Consider the following 14106-nt stretch of genomic DNA (forward strand, 5'->3'; position numbering starts at 1 on the left):
CAGAACAAGGGGATACTAATTGGTTTAAAGTCAGGAAAGGTGTGCGTCAGGGTTGTATTCTTTCACCATACCTATTTAATCTGTATGCTGAACAAAATAATCCGAGAAGCTGGACTATATGAAGAAGGATTGGAGGAAGACTCATTAACAACCTGTGTTACGCAGATGACACAATCTTCCTTACTGAAAGTGAAGAGGACTTGAAGCACTTACTAATGAAGATCAAAGACGACAGCCTTCAGTATGGATTACACCTCAACATGAAGAAAACAAAAATCCTCACAATTGGACCAATGAGCAACATCATGATAAACAGAGAAAAGATTGAAGTTGTCAAGGATTTCATTTTACTTGGATCCACAATCAACAGCCATGGAAGCAGCAGTCAAGAAACCAAAAGATGCATTGCATTGGGCAAATCTGCCGCAAAGGAGCTCTTCAAAGTGTTGAAGAGCAAAGATGTCACCTTGAAGACTAAGGTGCGCCTGACCCAAGCCATGGTATTTTCAATTGCATCATATGCACATGAAAACTGGGCAATGAAGAAGGAAGACCGAAGAAGAGTTGACGCCTTTGAATTGTGGTGTTGGCGAAGAAGGAAGAATAAATCTGTCTTGGAAGAAGTGTGGCCAGAATGCTCCTTAGAGGCAAGGGTGGCGAGACTGCATCTTACATACTTTGGACGTGTTGTCAGGAGAGATCAGTCCCTGGAGAAGGACATCGTGCTTGGCAGAGTACAGGGTCAGTGGAAAAGAGGAAGACCCTCAACAAGTGGATTGACACAGTGGCTGCAACAATGAGCTCAAGCATAACAGCGATTGTTAAGGATGGCACAGGACGGGGCAGTGTTTTGTTCTGTTGTGCATAGGGTCACTATGAGTCGGAACCGACTCGATGGCACCTAACGACAACAACAGGGTGAGGGTGTTTTGATCAGAGAATTTATTCCAATTCTCAGTCAGTCCAGGATCAAAACTATCTCAGCAGCCTCCTCTTCTGAATGGTTTTAGAGAATGAATTTTTTTTTTTTTTTTTTACATTTAAAGGGCTTGTGCAACTTTTCTGTTACGGTTGTACAGCTCTCAATTCCCTATTTTTCAATTTTCCATTAACACTCTGTTAATTTTATCAATTTGTTTTTATTATATCAAAGATTCAGTAAGAAGCCACTTGCTACCTCATGGATTTGGCCCTGAGCAGGACAAAGCAGGATCCTCCAACTACAGAGGAGGTTTCCCATCTCTCTCACCCTAAAATGTCAAGTGTGAAACCTGGGTCCTCATCCCAGCCTAAGCTACGGTTTATATTCCCCCTGTTTACACACAGCTAATTTTTGTCACTGTAAAATGAACCTTTGGGTTCTCAAATAAGTTTACCAGAGCATTGCTATTTTTCTTTCCCTTTTTTTTTTTTTTAGCTTCTTAATTCAAATTATATATGTTTTCTGTCCCTTGACCATACATAAAACAATTATGGTGCCCTTCTGATTAAAATTTACCTAGAAGGAAAACATGCTATATAGGTGTGTATTTATCACCTGGAGCTCTGGTGGTGAAGTGGTTAGAAGCTACGGTGAGCTACGGCTGGTAACCAAAAGGTCAGCAGTTGGAATACAGCAGCCACTCCTTAGAAACCCTATGGGGCAGTTCTACTCTGTCGTATAGGGTCACTATGAGTTGGAATTTGTTCTATGGCAACAGGTATTTATCACATAATTGACTCCTTTACGAGAAAACAGGATTTGACTGACAGATATTAGTTTTGACTAAAGAAATTTTAAGATGGCACAGTGGTTAAAGGGCTTGGCTGCTAAAGGTCAGTGGTTCGAATTTACCAGCTGCTCCACAGGAAAAAGACATGGCAGTCTACTTCCCTAAAGATTACAGCTTTGGAAGCCCCATGAGGCAGTTCCCCTCTGTCCTACAGTGTTGCTATGAGTTGGAACCGACTTGATGGCATGAGGTTTGGTTTTGGGTTATTGCTGCACAATTGTCGTGAAAACCATCCCAGGGAAGCTGCCCAAGGCAAACAGCCACATAGCACACATTTAAATTAATAAAGGTGTGCTTCAGTGGTCTTTCCACTAGGGTGCCTGCTGAGTTCTTACTGCCTAAAGGATTTTTTTTTTTTTCCAACTTAATTACATAATGAAATAGCCCCATCTCCTACTTTGAATGGTTGCTACAGGGCTGGCAGTTCTCAGGAGTCAGCCTGCAGTCCTTCCTGTACCTATCTAATTGCGCCATTTTTAATTCCTGGGGGTTGCTGGGGTGCTAACAGGCAAGAAGGAAGGCACCACGGTCCATAGAGATCCAGAGATGCTCACTGTTGCAAGGGAAAGGCCAGATGGTGATGCCAAGACACTTCATGTAAGGCATTGCCAGGATCTGGTCCTTGCAGATAGGACCAGCTAGTTGGAATGCTCATTTCCAGGTTCATGGCTCAAGCCACACAAAACTGACAATTATATCAGAATGAGAACACCTGTCACCAGGCTGCTTATATCTTTCTAGGGAACAGAGAGCTTCCTTTTCTGTATTAAAAACTAAATAGTCATCCAAAGTTTGCCTGGTGAGTAGAGAATTCAAGTAGAAGGAGTGGATGGTCCTGATGAGTGTGTCATCCAGGTCTTGATCCTCCACGAGCCTATGTCTTAGGGAAGCCGCATACATTTGGGCAGTGTACAACCTGAATAACCGTGCAGGTGGTCCTGCTCCCTCTCTTGGGATCGCATTGCTCACGTATCTTAACTTCTTTAGCTTGTGGAAGGTTTTGAATCACGTGGCTAACATTTGCTCCTCCAAATCTGTCAATTCCTGTCACCACTCTTGAGAAAGTAGCTGGTTTCTGGGCCTAGGAGATACTTATTCCCCTCCTCCTAGGTGTGATTTAATTATTTCAACTCTTTGATTTCCAAGTTACAGCAGGAAAAGAGACAACCCACTTTCATACACTATATACATAGGCATTGGGCATTAGAGTACAGAAGACTTCTGGTCTCCTCTGAGGCAGCATAGAAAAGTGGTTATGAATATGGGCTCTGAAGCCAGGGTTCCTGGGTGTAAATCCCAGCCCGAGTTTGTTCATCTGTAAAAAGACGGTAATAAGGCTGTGACCTCAGAGAGTCATTGTGGGGATCAAATGAGTCAATACACATGACCTGCTTACAGCAGTGCCAGGACCAACAGCGTGCAGTAAGTGCCCGCTTTGCTTTCCTTTCCTTTTCGCTATTCCATTCCTCTCCTCCTCCAGTCTTGTTCAGCCAACCTGTGTGACACTCCTGTCTTGGTCCTACATACTTTGTTGTTGTTAGCTAGTGGCCATGGAGTTGACCTGACTCGTGGTGATCACAGAAAGCCGAGTAGAACTGCTGGGACCTCTCGGAAGCAGATCACCAGGCCCTGATTCTGAGGCATCTCTGGGAGGGCCTGAACCACCAACCCTTTGGTTAGTAATCCAGCGCTTAACTATTTGCACCGCCCAGGGACTCCCCAGTGTGCGCCCCTCGATTTACAATAAAACAGCAGTTCAGTGAGAAACACTTGTGTATTTGTGTCTTAACTCTCCAAAGACAACTTAAAAGAACAGGACTAAGGAGAGTATGTTATTTTCCTATCATTCCCGTAACAAGTTCCCATAAACTGAGTGGCTTAAAACACTACACATTATTATCTTGCAGTTCTGGAGGCCAGAAGTCAAAAAGGGTCGGCAGGCTGTGTACTTTCTGGAAGCTCTGGGGAGAATCTGTTTCTTGCCTTTTCTAGTTCCTAGAAGCCACCTGCATTCTTTGGCTTGTGGCCCCCCGTCACTCTGGCCTTTGCTTACATTATCAATCTCCTCTTAGAAGGACCCTCCTCCCTCCTTCTTATAAGGGCACTTGCCATTACATTGGGCCCACTCTGATAATCCAGGAAAATTTCCCCACCTCATTATCCTTATCTTAATCACATCCCCAAAGTCCTTTTTGACATAGAAGGTAACATATTTACAGGTTCTAGGGATTAAGGCATAGATATCTTTGGGGTGAGGGTATTATTCTGACAACCACAGAGGGAAAAACTTTAGATGACCTCTTCAGGTTACTTAAAACAGGGATACCCAACTGGAGGTGATTCTGCCTTTCCCCCACACCCCATCCCAACCCCCATCCCCAGGGTGGTGAGCAATGTCTGGAGACATTTTTCTCTTGTCACAACTGAACATAGGGTGCTATGGGGATTCTAGTGGGTAGAAGCCAGGGGTGCCACTAAACATTTGTCATGGATTGAATTGTGTCCCTCAAAAATATGTGTCAACTTGTATAGGCCACAATTCCCAGTATTGTGTGGCTGTCCTCCATTTTGTGACCTGATGTAACTGTCCTATGTGTTGTAAATCCTAATCTCTGCCTGCGGTAAATGCGGCAAGATTGGGTTAAGTTAAAGAGGATCAGGGAGAGATTCAACACACTTACTCAGGTCACAGCCCTGATCTGATTTAAGGAGAGTTTCCCTGGGGTATGGCCTGCATCACCTTTTATCTTACAAGAGATAAAAGGAGAGAAAAGTGAGCAGAGAGATAGGGACCTCTACCACCAAGAAAGAAGAGGCAGGAGCAGAGTTTATCCTTTGGACCTGGGGTCCCCGTGCCGAGAAGCTCCTAGACTGGGGGGAGACTGATGACAAGAACATCCCCCTGCCCAACAGAGAGAGAAAGCCTTCCCTTAGAGCCGGCACCCTGAATCTGGACTTCTAGCCTCCTGAACTCTGAGAGAGTAAATTTCTATTTGTTAAAGCCACTCATTTGTGGTATTTCTGTTATAGCCCCATTTAAATATAAAAAAAAAACCGATTGCTGTCCAGTAGATCCCGACTCAGCACTAGGTAACCAACACAACATCCCACAATGCACACAACAGCCACCCCACAGCAAAGACTCATCGAGCCCAAAATGTCAACCACAATCAAGTTGAGAAACCCCGACTTTGCCCGTATGATTCCTTGAAATCTACCGAGTTAGGAAACTTATATGCAATGGAGGCCAGTTTCAGGCTCTAGGTTTACCTACAGAAATTTGAGAAATTACACGTAAGATCTATATCAGGTATGTTTCTGACCATTTTATATGGTAAAAAAAGGTGAATAATATTACTCATACTTTTAATAGTAATGCTTTGAACACTGCTTTAAAAATTATTTGTTAAGAAGTGGTTTTTATATTTTGTTTTGGTATAATTTTTCATACTGATGCATTTCATATATAAAAAAACCAACACCAAATCCTTTGTCATCGAGTCAATTCTGACTCACAGTGACCCTATAGGACAGAGTACAACTGCTCCACAGGGTTTCCAAGGAGCGGCTCATGGATTCGAACTGCTGACCTTTTGGTTAGCAGATGAATTCCTAACCACTGCACCGCCAGGGCTCTATTTCATATATAAAACCAAACCTGTTGCTGTCGAGTCAATTCTGACTCATAGCAACTCTACAGGCAAGTTATATCCTCAGACATTTAAGTCATTTTAAAGTGTGTCTTCCTTGAGTCAAAATCAAATCGATGGCAACAAGTTTTGTTTCTTAGGTCCCTGAGTGGTGTAAAAGGTTTGCACTCAACTACTAACCTAAAGGTTGGCGGCTTGAACCCACCCAGCTGTGCCATGGAAGAAAGGCCTGGGGATTTGCTTCTGCCAAGATTACAGCCAAGAAAACCCTATTAAGCAGTTGTACACTGTACCACGTGGGGCTGCCATGCGTCGGGGTTGGCTTGATGACCATGGGTTTGGTTTCTTTTTTGTTGTTATGAATATTGGTTCATGTGTTTACAAATATTTAAATTAGAAATGGTATTATTTAAATTACCTCACTTTAAACAGATTTCAGGGTGATCCACAGCCTTCTACATGTTTCATTTTTGCCTGGCACTGTTCTACTTGACTCCTTGGCTTCAAAGGATGAAAGAGAGAAACACACTTGCCACAACATTCCTTTCCATTGGGAGAAAGGCTCAAGGTAGAACCAACTTTCACTAAATGAAGCACACTGGATATCAAGACCTACTTTTCCAATTCTAAGAACTTCTGTGCTCGGGTTGTAACCTCTCAGTCTTTTAGAATGATTTATAAATTGGGCAGTAGGTTGTTTTTTCATTTTTTTCTGCATCCTTCTTTCACCTATTTTCTGTTCCATTCACTCCATTCTTTCTGTTGTTACTTTCTTCTCTCCAGGATTTCCCTAGAATTTTCTTAGTATGCAGCACCTTCTAAAAGCAGCACTTGTATTCCCTGTGGCAGAAAAGATTTCCTAAGCAGCAGAGGACTCTGTGTGTGTATGTGTGTGTGTGTGTGTGTGTGTGTGTGTGTACAGGGGCATGAGGGTATGCATCATCTTTCATTTTTCCCCAGGAAGAATAGTAACTACGAATATAAATGTATTCCAACAGCTTGTGAACCAACAGAGCAGAATGAAGAGAAACACACAGCAACCTTGTTTACCACGGAAGCGATTCTACTGCATACATTTCTCTGCCAAGACACAGTTATGCAAGGTGTTTGATTTCTAAGCTAAAATTAAAGGGTGCTCGTTAAATACATTTTAATGAATCAAGACATTGCCAAAAGACGATAAAAAGGCCACATCACCAAACGTTAAGCCACATTTAAAATTCCAGATTCTGAATGTCGTACCGCTGTCTGGGGTTGGCATTGCTAGAGGAACTAGTCTAGGTCCCTGGGTACAACCACCTGTAGGGTTTTAGAAATGTATCCCTACCTCGTCAAAGGATCTAGTTTCTTCAGAAATGAAATGCAAGGCAGAGAAATGGAGACAGATTAGGAGATGTAAGAGACACATCAACTAATTGTCACCGGACGTTACTGAATCCCAATATGAACAAAATATTTTAAATATTCAGAAGGCAACTGAACAAATTGAAGACTGATGAGAAATTTTATGATTATAACTTATTTCTTTATTCAGGTGTGGTAAAGGCATTGGGTTTGTGTTTTAAAAAAGGCGTCCTGAATTTGGACTTGTAGCCACCTGAGCTGTGAGAGAATAAATGTCTCTTTGTTAAAGCCATCCACTTGTGGCATTTCTGTTATAGCAGCACTAGGTGACCAGGACAGCTGCTATGAGCCCAAGTTGTCCAAGTTACCCTTGCTCCCTCCCAAGTCCTCTCCCTCCTTTCTTTTCACCAGCTGCCCTCTTACATGTTCACGTCTACCGTGCTTTGAGAAACTTTCACTTACGTATTGACCTCTGGTTATCTCCTAGCTTTGCAGTCCTTAATACACTCGGCATCTCTAGCAAGGTGAACCCAGCTACCACTGTCTTTCTCCTTGTCAAAATGCTCTTCTTTTTTTTTTACCACACTTATTAATGTGACTTATACCGCTCTATCCAGTTCTCCTTCTCCTCCCTGCCTTTTCTTTTTCTTTTATCCTAATTCTTCATGTCCTTCTAAGTTTAGGCCTTGGTTCTCTTTTATTCTTCTTGTATGGAACTCAAAAATCTCGAGATTTCAGCTATCACCCCTGAGCCGAGGGGCCCAAATCCAGAGTCCCTGCTTCTTTTGCCCATCTCTAACTTCCTGCTGTCCCTCTACCCTGGCTTAGACCAAACGTCTCCAGGTCTATATGAATCACGTTTCTCCCTGAAAACAAACTGTCATGGATTGAATTATGTCCCTCCAAAATAGTGTGCATCAACTTGGTTAGGCCACAATTCCCAGTATTCTGTGGTTGTCCTCCGTTTTGTGATTGTAATTTTATGTTAAAGAGGATTATGGTGGGATTGTAACACCCTTACCAGATCACATCCCTGATCCAATGTAAAGGGAGTTCCCCTGGGGTGTAGGCTGCACCACCTTTTATCTCTCAAGAGATAAGAAGGAAAGAGAAGGAACCTGAAGGTTGGGAACTTCATGCCACCAAGAAAGCAGCACTGGGAGCAGAGTGTATCCTTTGGACCTGAGGTTCCTGTGCTGAGATACTCCCAGACCAAGGGAAGACTGATGCATACAAGGACCTTCCTTCAGAGCTGACAGAGAGACAAAGCCTTCCCCTGGAGCTGGCGCCCTGAATTCAGACTTCTAGCCTACTGGACCGTGAGAGAATAAACTTCTCTTTGTTAAAGCCATTCCCTTTGGTATTTCTGTTATAGCAGCACTAGATGACTAGGACACAAACATATTTCCTATTTTTTTCTATTTCTGTGTGGGCTGCCACCATTCTCCTGAATCCCTCGGGTTTTAAAACTTGCTGTCATTTTCAACTCATTCACACCCTTCATTTCATTGGGCCAGCCAGCAATGCTGAGTCATCTTATGTCCCCCTTCACGTAGTCTCTCAGCTGTCAGCCCACCACGGGCTGACCTCCTCCACACACCAGATTTCAGCAGCAGCCCCCCACCTGCCCATCTTCTCTCACTCAATCCAACCAGCCTAAAACTTCCAGAGTCATCTTTCAATTTCTGCCTTATCACTCCTCTGCTCGTGAAAATATTCATGACTTCTTTATTACAACATCAAAGTGAGACACGGGTTTTCAAGGCTCTCCATAACGGACCCCTATGCGTCAAACCTCCGTTTTCACAGCTTCTCAACAACTTAATTTATTCCTGTTGTTCTTGTTTGGAATTCCCTCCTCTGTTGCCCCTATTTTCAGACCCTAGCCCTGCATTAAAGACCCTCTCGAATCTCAACTTCCCCACGAAGGCTTGCATAACTGCATGTCATTTCCCTTCTCTGTTTCTACTCCTTGAATAATTTGCATCAAGAAATTTAGTAATTAACGATAAGATGAGAATATGTGTTGATTTTCTTTATTAAGCTTTATAAAGCTAGAGGTACAGTTCTCTGTAGCCCTACCATAAATCCCAGGCCTAAAAACAGTAAACTATTTTTTTTAGAATAAGGTTAATTAATCTATTTACAAATATTTTAATTTCCCTTTCCAGAATGATTACGAGTATAAATAAAGCAAATGTAGATATATATCTATCAGTATTTGAGTTTTAAATGTCATAAGCTATTAATTTTAGACAGAATCTTACCTGATTTTATGCAGCCCGATGACTTGCAAATGCCATCTAGAAAAAGGAGGGAATACGCATAAATATTTGTAATATATTTTCTGATTTCTCTCTATGTTTTGTTATTTTAAACTGCCAATTAAACAAACTATTCCTTAAACAAGAGCTAAAACTTTAATATTATGTCATTGTCAGTGGTTAGAGGGAAAAATAAATAAATAGGAAAATCCTAAATTTAAAATGGATCATGAAGAAAAATGTGTTCATTGTATCATCTCAACCTACCAAGACAAAGGCCTACTAAATGGAAATAGTTATTTTAGTCTGGTAATCTTTTCTCCCCACCCCCCATTACCGAATGAATCTTTGGTAATCTTTATTGAGAAAAACTTCTAAGACACAAATTAGACCTTTTAAATTCCCATGTAGCCCTTTAGAACTTCACTGACACAATAAAAGCTGACTAATGACCATGGCTGAACTTGGCCATGAAATTGTGTCTACTTTATTCAAATAAAATTATACATTAGAATCTTCATAAAATAAGCACAAGTATACTAAGTACACTGGGTAATTAATAACTCAACACAAACAGAAAAGACGTGGTACTTCGGCCAAAGTCAACAGTTTTGACATACTCGTGTCGCATTTTATAAATAAGTCTTTATATCACCCTTAAGTGTTTGTCCTCTTAACACATTTGTTAGTGGGCAAAAGCGTAAGATGAAGACGTCTGTGTCCTTCACGTTTGCTGGCGTGCAACCGGGGTAGCGGCTCACCATCGTAGGTGGCGTAGAGTGCTATCATCGTCACAGCTATGATGGTGAGGAGCAGGACCAGGACCGAGAGGCTGATCTCCAGCGGGGTCCATCGTGGTTTGTTTTTTGGCTTTGGAGTGTTGATATCAGTGATATCCATCTGACTTTCTGATTTACCCATCACCTAAAATCTGCAAATAAAGAAAAATGCTTCTAACAACAGGTAAATAAATAAAAAGAAGATATATACATATAAATTTACCTGATGCTTAAGGTGCCTGAATAAGAGTAAACAGCTAATTTGTCTTAAAGTAGAAAGAAATGAAAGTTTTAGTTGAAAAGTCCAGAGTTTTGATTATCAAAGGGAAGGCTATAGAATCAGATATATTTGATCGGTTCCAGTCCAAAGCTGATACACACACACACACACACACACACACACATATCTCTGAAGAGCCAAACGAAATTAGACACAGAGACTCGGGGACATACTCACGCAGGGTTATTTCAGCAGCTCACAAGCAAACCATTGCCATACCATCATTGAGGGAAGTTTTAAACCAACCCTTCTGAACTTTGCACTAATGGCAAAGGTTCATCTTATATCTTGCCCCAGTGGCTCAGAAAGCAATGACTAATACGACGAGTTTTGACTAAGCAGTAACCTGAAATTTGAATACAGATAAAAAACCGGGGCGGGGGGGGGGGGGAGGGTACACTTGAGGTAGTTTATTTTTAAGTCTCAAAAACAACTTTTATTTTTACAGTTCAAAATTACTACTGCTGCTGGTATGAATATCTATTAACTGGTTAGACAACACTCTGAAAATGGTCACTTCTTGGACCACAAGTCAGCAGTCTGCACTTTGGGATGGACGGTTTTAAACATAATCAATGTTTTCCTGTGCAACTGAAGAAAAAAGAAAACACGATTTAAAAAAAAAAAAATTCATCTTTTAGGTCAGGGTTTCAACTGTTAAGACATACATTTTACTTGTATTTATTTATTATTGTGCTTTAAGTGAAAGTTCACAATTCAAGTCAGTTTTTGATACAAAAACGTATATACACATTGTTATGTGACCCTAGTTGCTCTCCCTACAACGTGACAGCACACTCCTTCTCTCTACCCTGTATTTCCCGTGTCCATTCAGCCAGCTCCTGTCCCCCTCTGCCTTCTCACCTTGCCTCCAGACAGGAGCTGCCCACAGAGTCTTATGTGTCTACTCGAGCCAAGAAGCTCACTCCTCACAGTATCATTTCTGTCTTACAGTCCAGTCTAATCTTTGTCTGAAGAGTTGGCTTCGGGAATGGTTTTAGTTTTGGGCTAACAGAAAGTCTGGGGGCCATGACCTCTGGGGTCCCTCCAGTCTCAGTCAGACCATTAAGTCTGGTCTTTTTACTAGAATTTTGAGGTTTTCTCCTGCTCCATCAGGGATTCTCTGTTGTGTTCCCTGTCAGGGCATATTTTACTTGTATTTAAATTAATACTTCCACTAATTACCGCCCCCTCCCCCTAAAAAAAAGTTGCCATTGAGTCAATTCCAACTCTTGGTGACCCCGTGTGTGTCAGAGGAGAACTGCACTACACAGGGTTTTCAGGGCTGTGACCTTCCAGAAGCAGATCACCCCATCTTTCGTCAGATGTGCCTCTGAGTGTGGTCACCACCAATCCTTCAGTTAGTAGTCGAGGGCTTAACTCCTTTGCACCACCCAGGGCTCCATTTTATGAGTACTTCTACGTGCCAGACAAGCTTCTCTGTGCTTTACATGGGCTAACTCACTTAAGGAGCCCTGGTGGCACCATGGCTAAGGGCTTGACTGCTAAACAAAAGGTGGGCAGTTCAAATCTACCAGCCACTCCTTGGAAACCCTATGGGGCGGTTCTATTCTGTCATACACGGTGGTTATGAATCGGAATCAACCTGATGGCAATGAGTTTTTTTTTGTTTGTTTTAACTCATTTAAACTTCATGAGATGGATATTAATACTCCAAATCTATACTTTTGGAAATCAGGGGACACCATAGTCAGGTAACTTATCCAAGGCTGCACAACCAGTAAGTGTTCTTTACAAAGATCACACTTGGTTACTGTTTGAAATAACACAGTGTCACCATGCAGAAAAGGCTACAGTGCACCTCACTGCAGAAGTTTTGAGGGAAAATTGAGTGTATACAAACCTAAATATTAGATTTCATTCTGTTTCTTTTAGAGATCTAGCGATTCTTTATCAGCCATTCACCATTTACTCTGGGTGAGTAAAGAAAAGAGAATACCTTAAACTAACAGATCAGCCCCTGACACCTGGATACAAATCAATCAGCGTAATCTAGGTTCTAGATGAAGGGACTGCTCAGAAATGCTCTTGTCTTTCAAGATCTTTGTCTAATACATACGTTTTTTTTTAAACACCCTGAGGGTGTGTTTGGTGGCAACTGAGGCAAGGAAGTAAATGAAAAACAAATTCCCCACTTGAAGTGTGGTCTGGGAGATCCAGCAGCTAACTAGGAATTTAATCTCCCCAGTGAGTTATTAATAAATGAACCACAAATGGACTTTAAGGTTCTGGATACAAAGTCTGAAACATACTGTCCACTTGATTACACGAGGCTATAACCAAGGACAGACTATCCAATAAAAATATTTTATTAGACAATGAAAACTGTGTCTGCTCAATAAAAGTGGAATGTAATGTACCTGAATGTTAAAACGGCCTACTTGATGGTTACGTAACTCATGTCGGCTGGCTGATTCTCACAGCCTGAGTGTTATGATATGGAATTACACTGATCACACTATTTTACCAGAGATGCCCACCACTTGGGATGGGGGCTGGGGTGAAAACAGATGGGAACAAACTTAATACTTGCATGCCTACAGAGAGGTGAACAGTTAAAGACCAGCTCCCTCAGAAGATTTCAAGGCTGACTTGGAGGACATCTGAATATTTACCATATTTGCTGAAGTATTTCCCTTTCTCAAATCTTTCTCCCCTCTGCTCTAATAATATTTCAGAAGACGATCTGGAGGAGTGCTTTCCTGGTATAAAATGACCCGTTTCTCTTTTTGGTTCTCTCTGAGAAAGAGGAATCAGGTTCTCTAAGGAAAACATAAGGCCGGGGAACCAGGACAGCCAAGGGGTTAATCTCAGGTGCTCTTTGGCACCACCAGGCTTTCTGAGGCAGCCAGGCTTGTTGGCAGGCATTTCTTCTTCCCTTTCGGTGAACTTCCCACTGATGTCTCCTTCCTACCCTTGAGACTGGAGCTCTTAGTGTTGCTGTACCTAACGTTGCAGGTACAGTCAGGAGGAAATCAAGGCAGTGGCTGGAGCCTTAGTCCGTCTATCTGCATCGAGAGACTATCACCTCTGAATGAACCTGCGAACAGTCCCCACCTGCCCCTTCTGTCAATGCTCTACACATTCTTCAATCAAGTCTGTTGCGCCCAAGGAGCACTTTTCAACAGCACCGAGCAAAGGCAGAAACTAGGCAAGTTTAAGCTCCTAACTAACTCGGTCGTTTACTCCAGTGAATTTTGACGGCCTCGCTGTTTCCTTTAAGACCATAGGGGTCAGAGTCTTGAACCCCAGCACAGAACAGACCATCAACCCACAGGCACTTGAATATCCAGCTCAACCACACACAACCCAATTCCATTTTGGGGAGGGAGGAAAAGCGGGGAGAAGTATGATTAAATAAGAAAACATAAAAAATGATAAAGCTGGTACTTCTGTCCCATCTAAAGCAGGATATGCAGAAGTATACGCAAGACATCAAAACACTTCACCTCAATGGGAGAGGCTGGACAGCTTAAGCCCAGAAAGTAGGTACTTCCACAAACCAAAACCAAACCCAGGGACGTCCAGTTGATTCCAACTCATAGGACACTACAGGACAGAGTAGAACTGCCTAAGTTTCTAAGGAGCGCCTGGTGGATTTGAACTGCCGGCCTTTTGGTCAGGAGCCCTAGCACTTAACCACTATGCCACCAGGCACATCCACAGAGGGAGACAAAAGAGAACTAGGAGGTCTGACCCAACAAGAGGTCTCTGTCCTCCCCTTCCCACTCTTCAGCCTGCCAACACCACTGACAGAATAAATGGTTATTTTGCTTAAGCATAAGCTCAATTTCAAAGCAAGGCAAAGCAGCAACTCTTACACCAGTTGCGTATAAACATGTCACGTAGCAGCCAGGCAACTTCAGGAACCTGGGGGATAAGCCCCTGGTTGAAAGGGCGTCTCCCAGCCTAAGCCATTTTCACCACCCCAGCACATTACTGCATTACCATATTTCTCCAAGTCCTTGCGGCCGTGCTAGGCAATTACAGCTTGTA

At 42.4% G+C, this 14106-nt stretch overlaps 1 protein-coding gene across 4 annotated transcripts in view; it reads right to left on the reverse strand.

Moving 5' to 3' along the window:
• Window positions 1-14106, reverse strand: part of MME (membrane metalloendopeptidase) — a 134536-nt gene that overhangs the window by 86356 nt on the left and 34074 nt on the right. For all 4 annotated transcript variants that reach the window (XM_049867423.1, XM_049867420.1, XM_049867422.1 and 1 more), the window contains exons 2-3: window positions 9792-9961; window positions 9034-9069 (exon numbers count right to left, since the gene is read on the reverse strand). In XM_049867423.1, the coding sequence (XP_049723380.1) occupies window positions 9034-9069; window positions 9792-9951 (196 nt within the window). In that variant the 5' untranslated portion in view covers window positions 9952-9961. The remainder of the gene's footprint in view (window positions 1-9033; window positions 9070-9791; window positions 9962-14106) is intronic.

Source organism: Elephas maximus, chromosome 23 (assembly GCF_024166365.1).
Source record: "Elephas maximus indicus isolate mEleMax1 chromosome 23, mEleMax1 primary haplotype, whole genome shotgun sequence".
Taxonomy (NCBI): Eukaryota; Metazoa; Chordata; class Mammalia; order Proboscidea; family Elephantidae; genus Elephas; species Elephas maximus.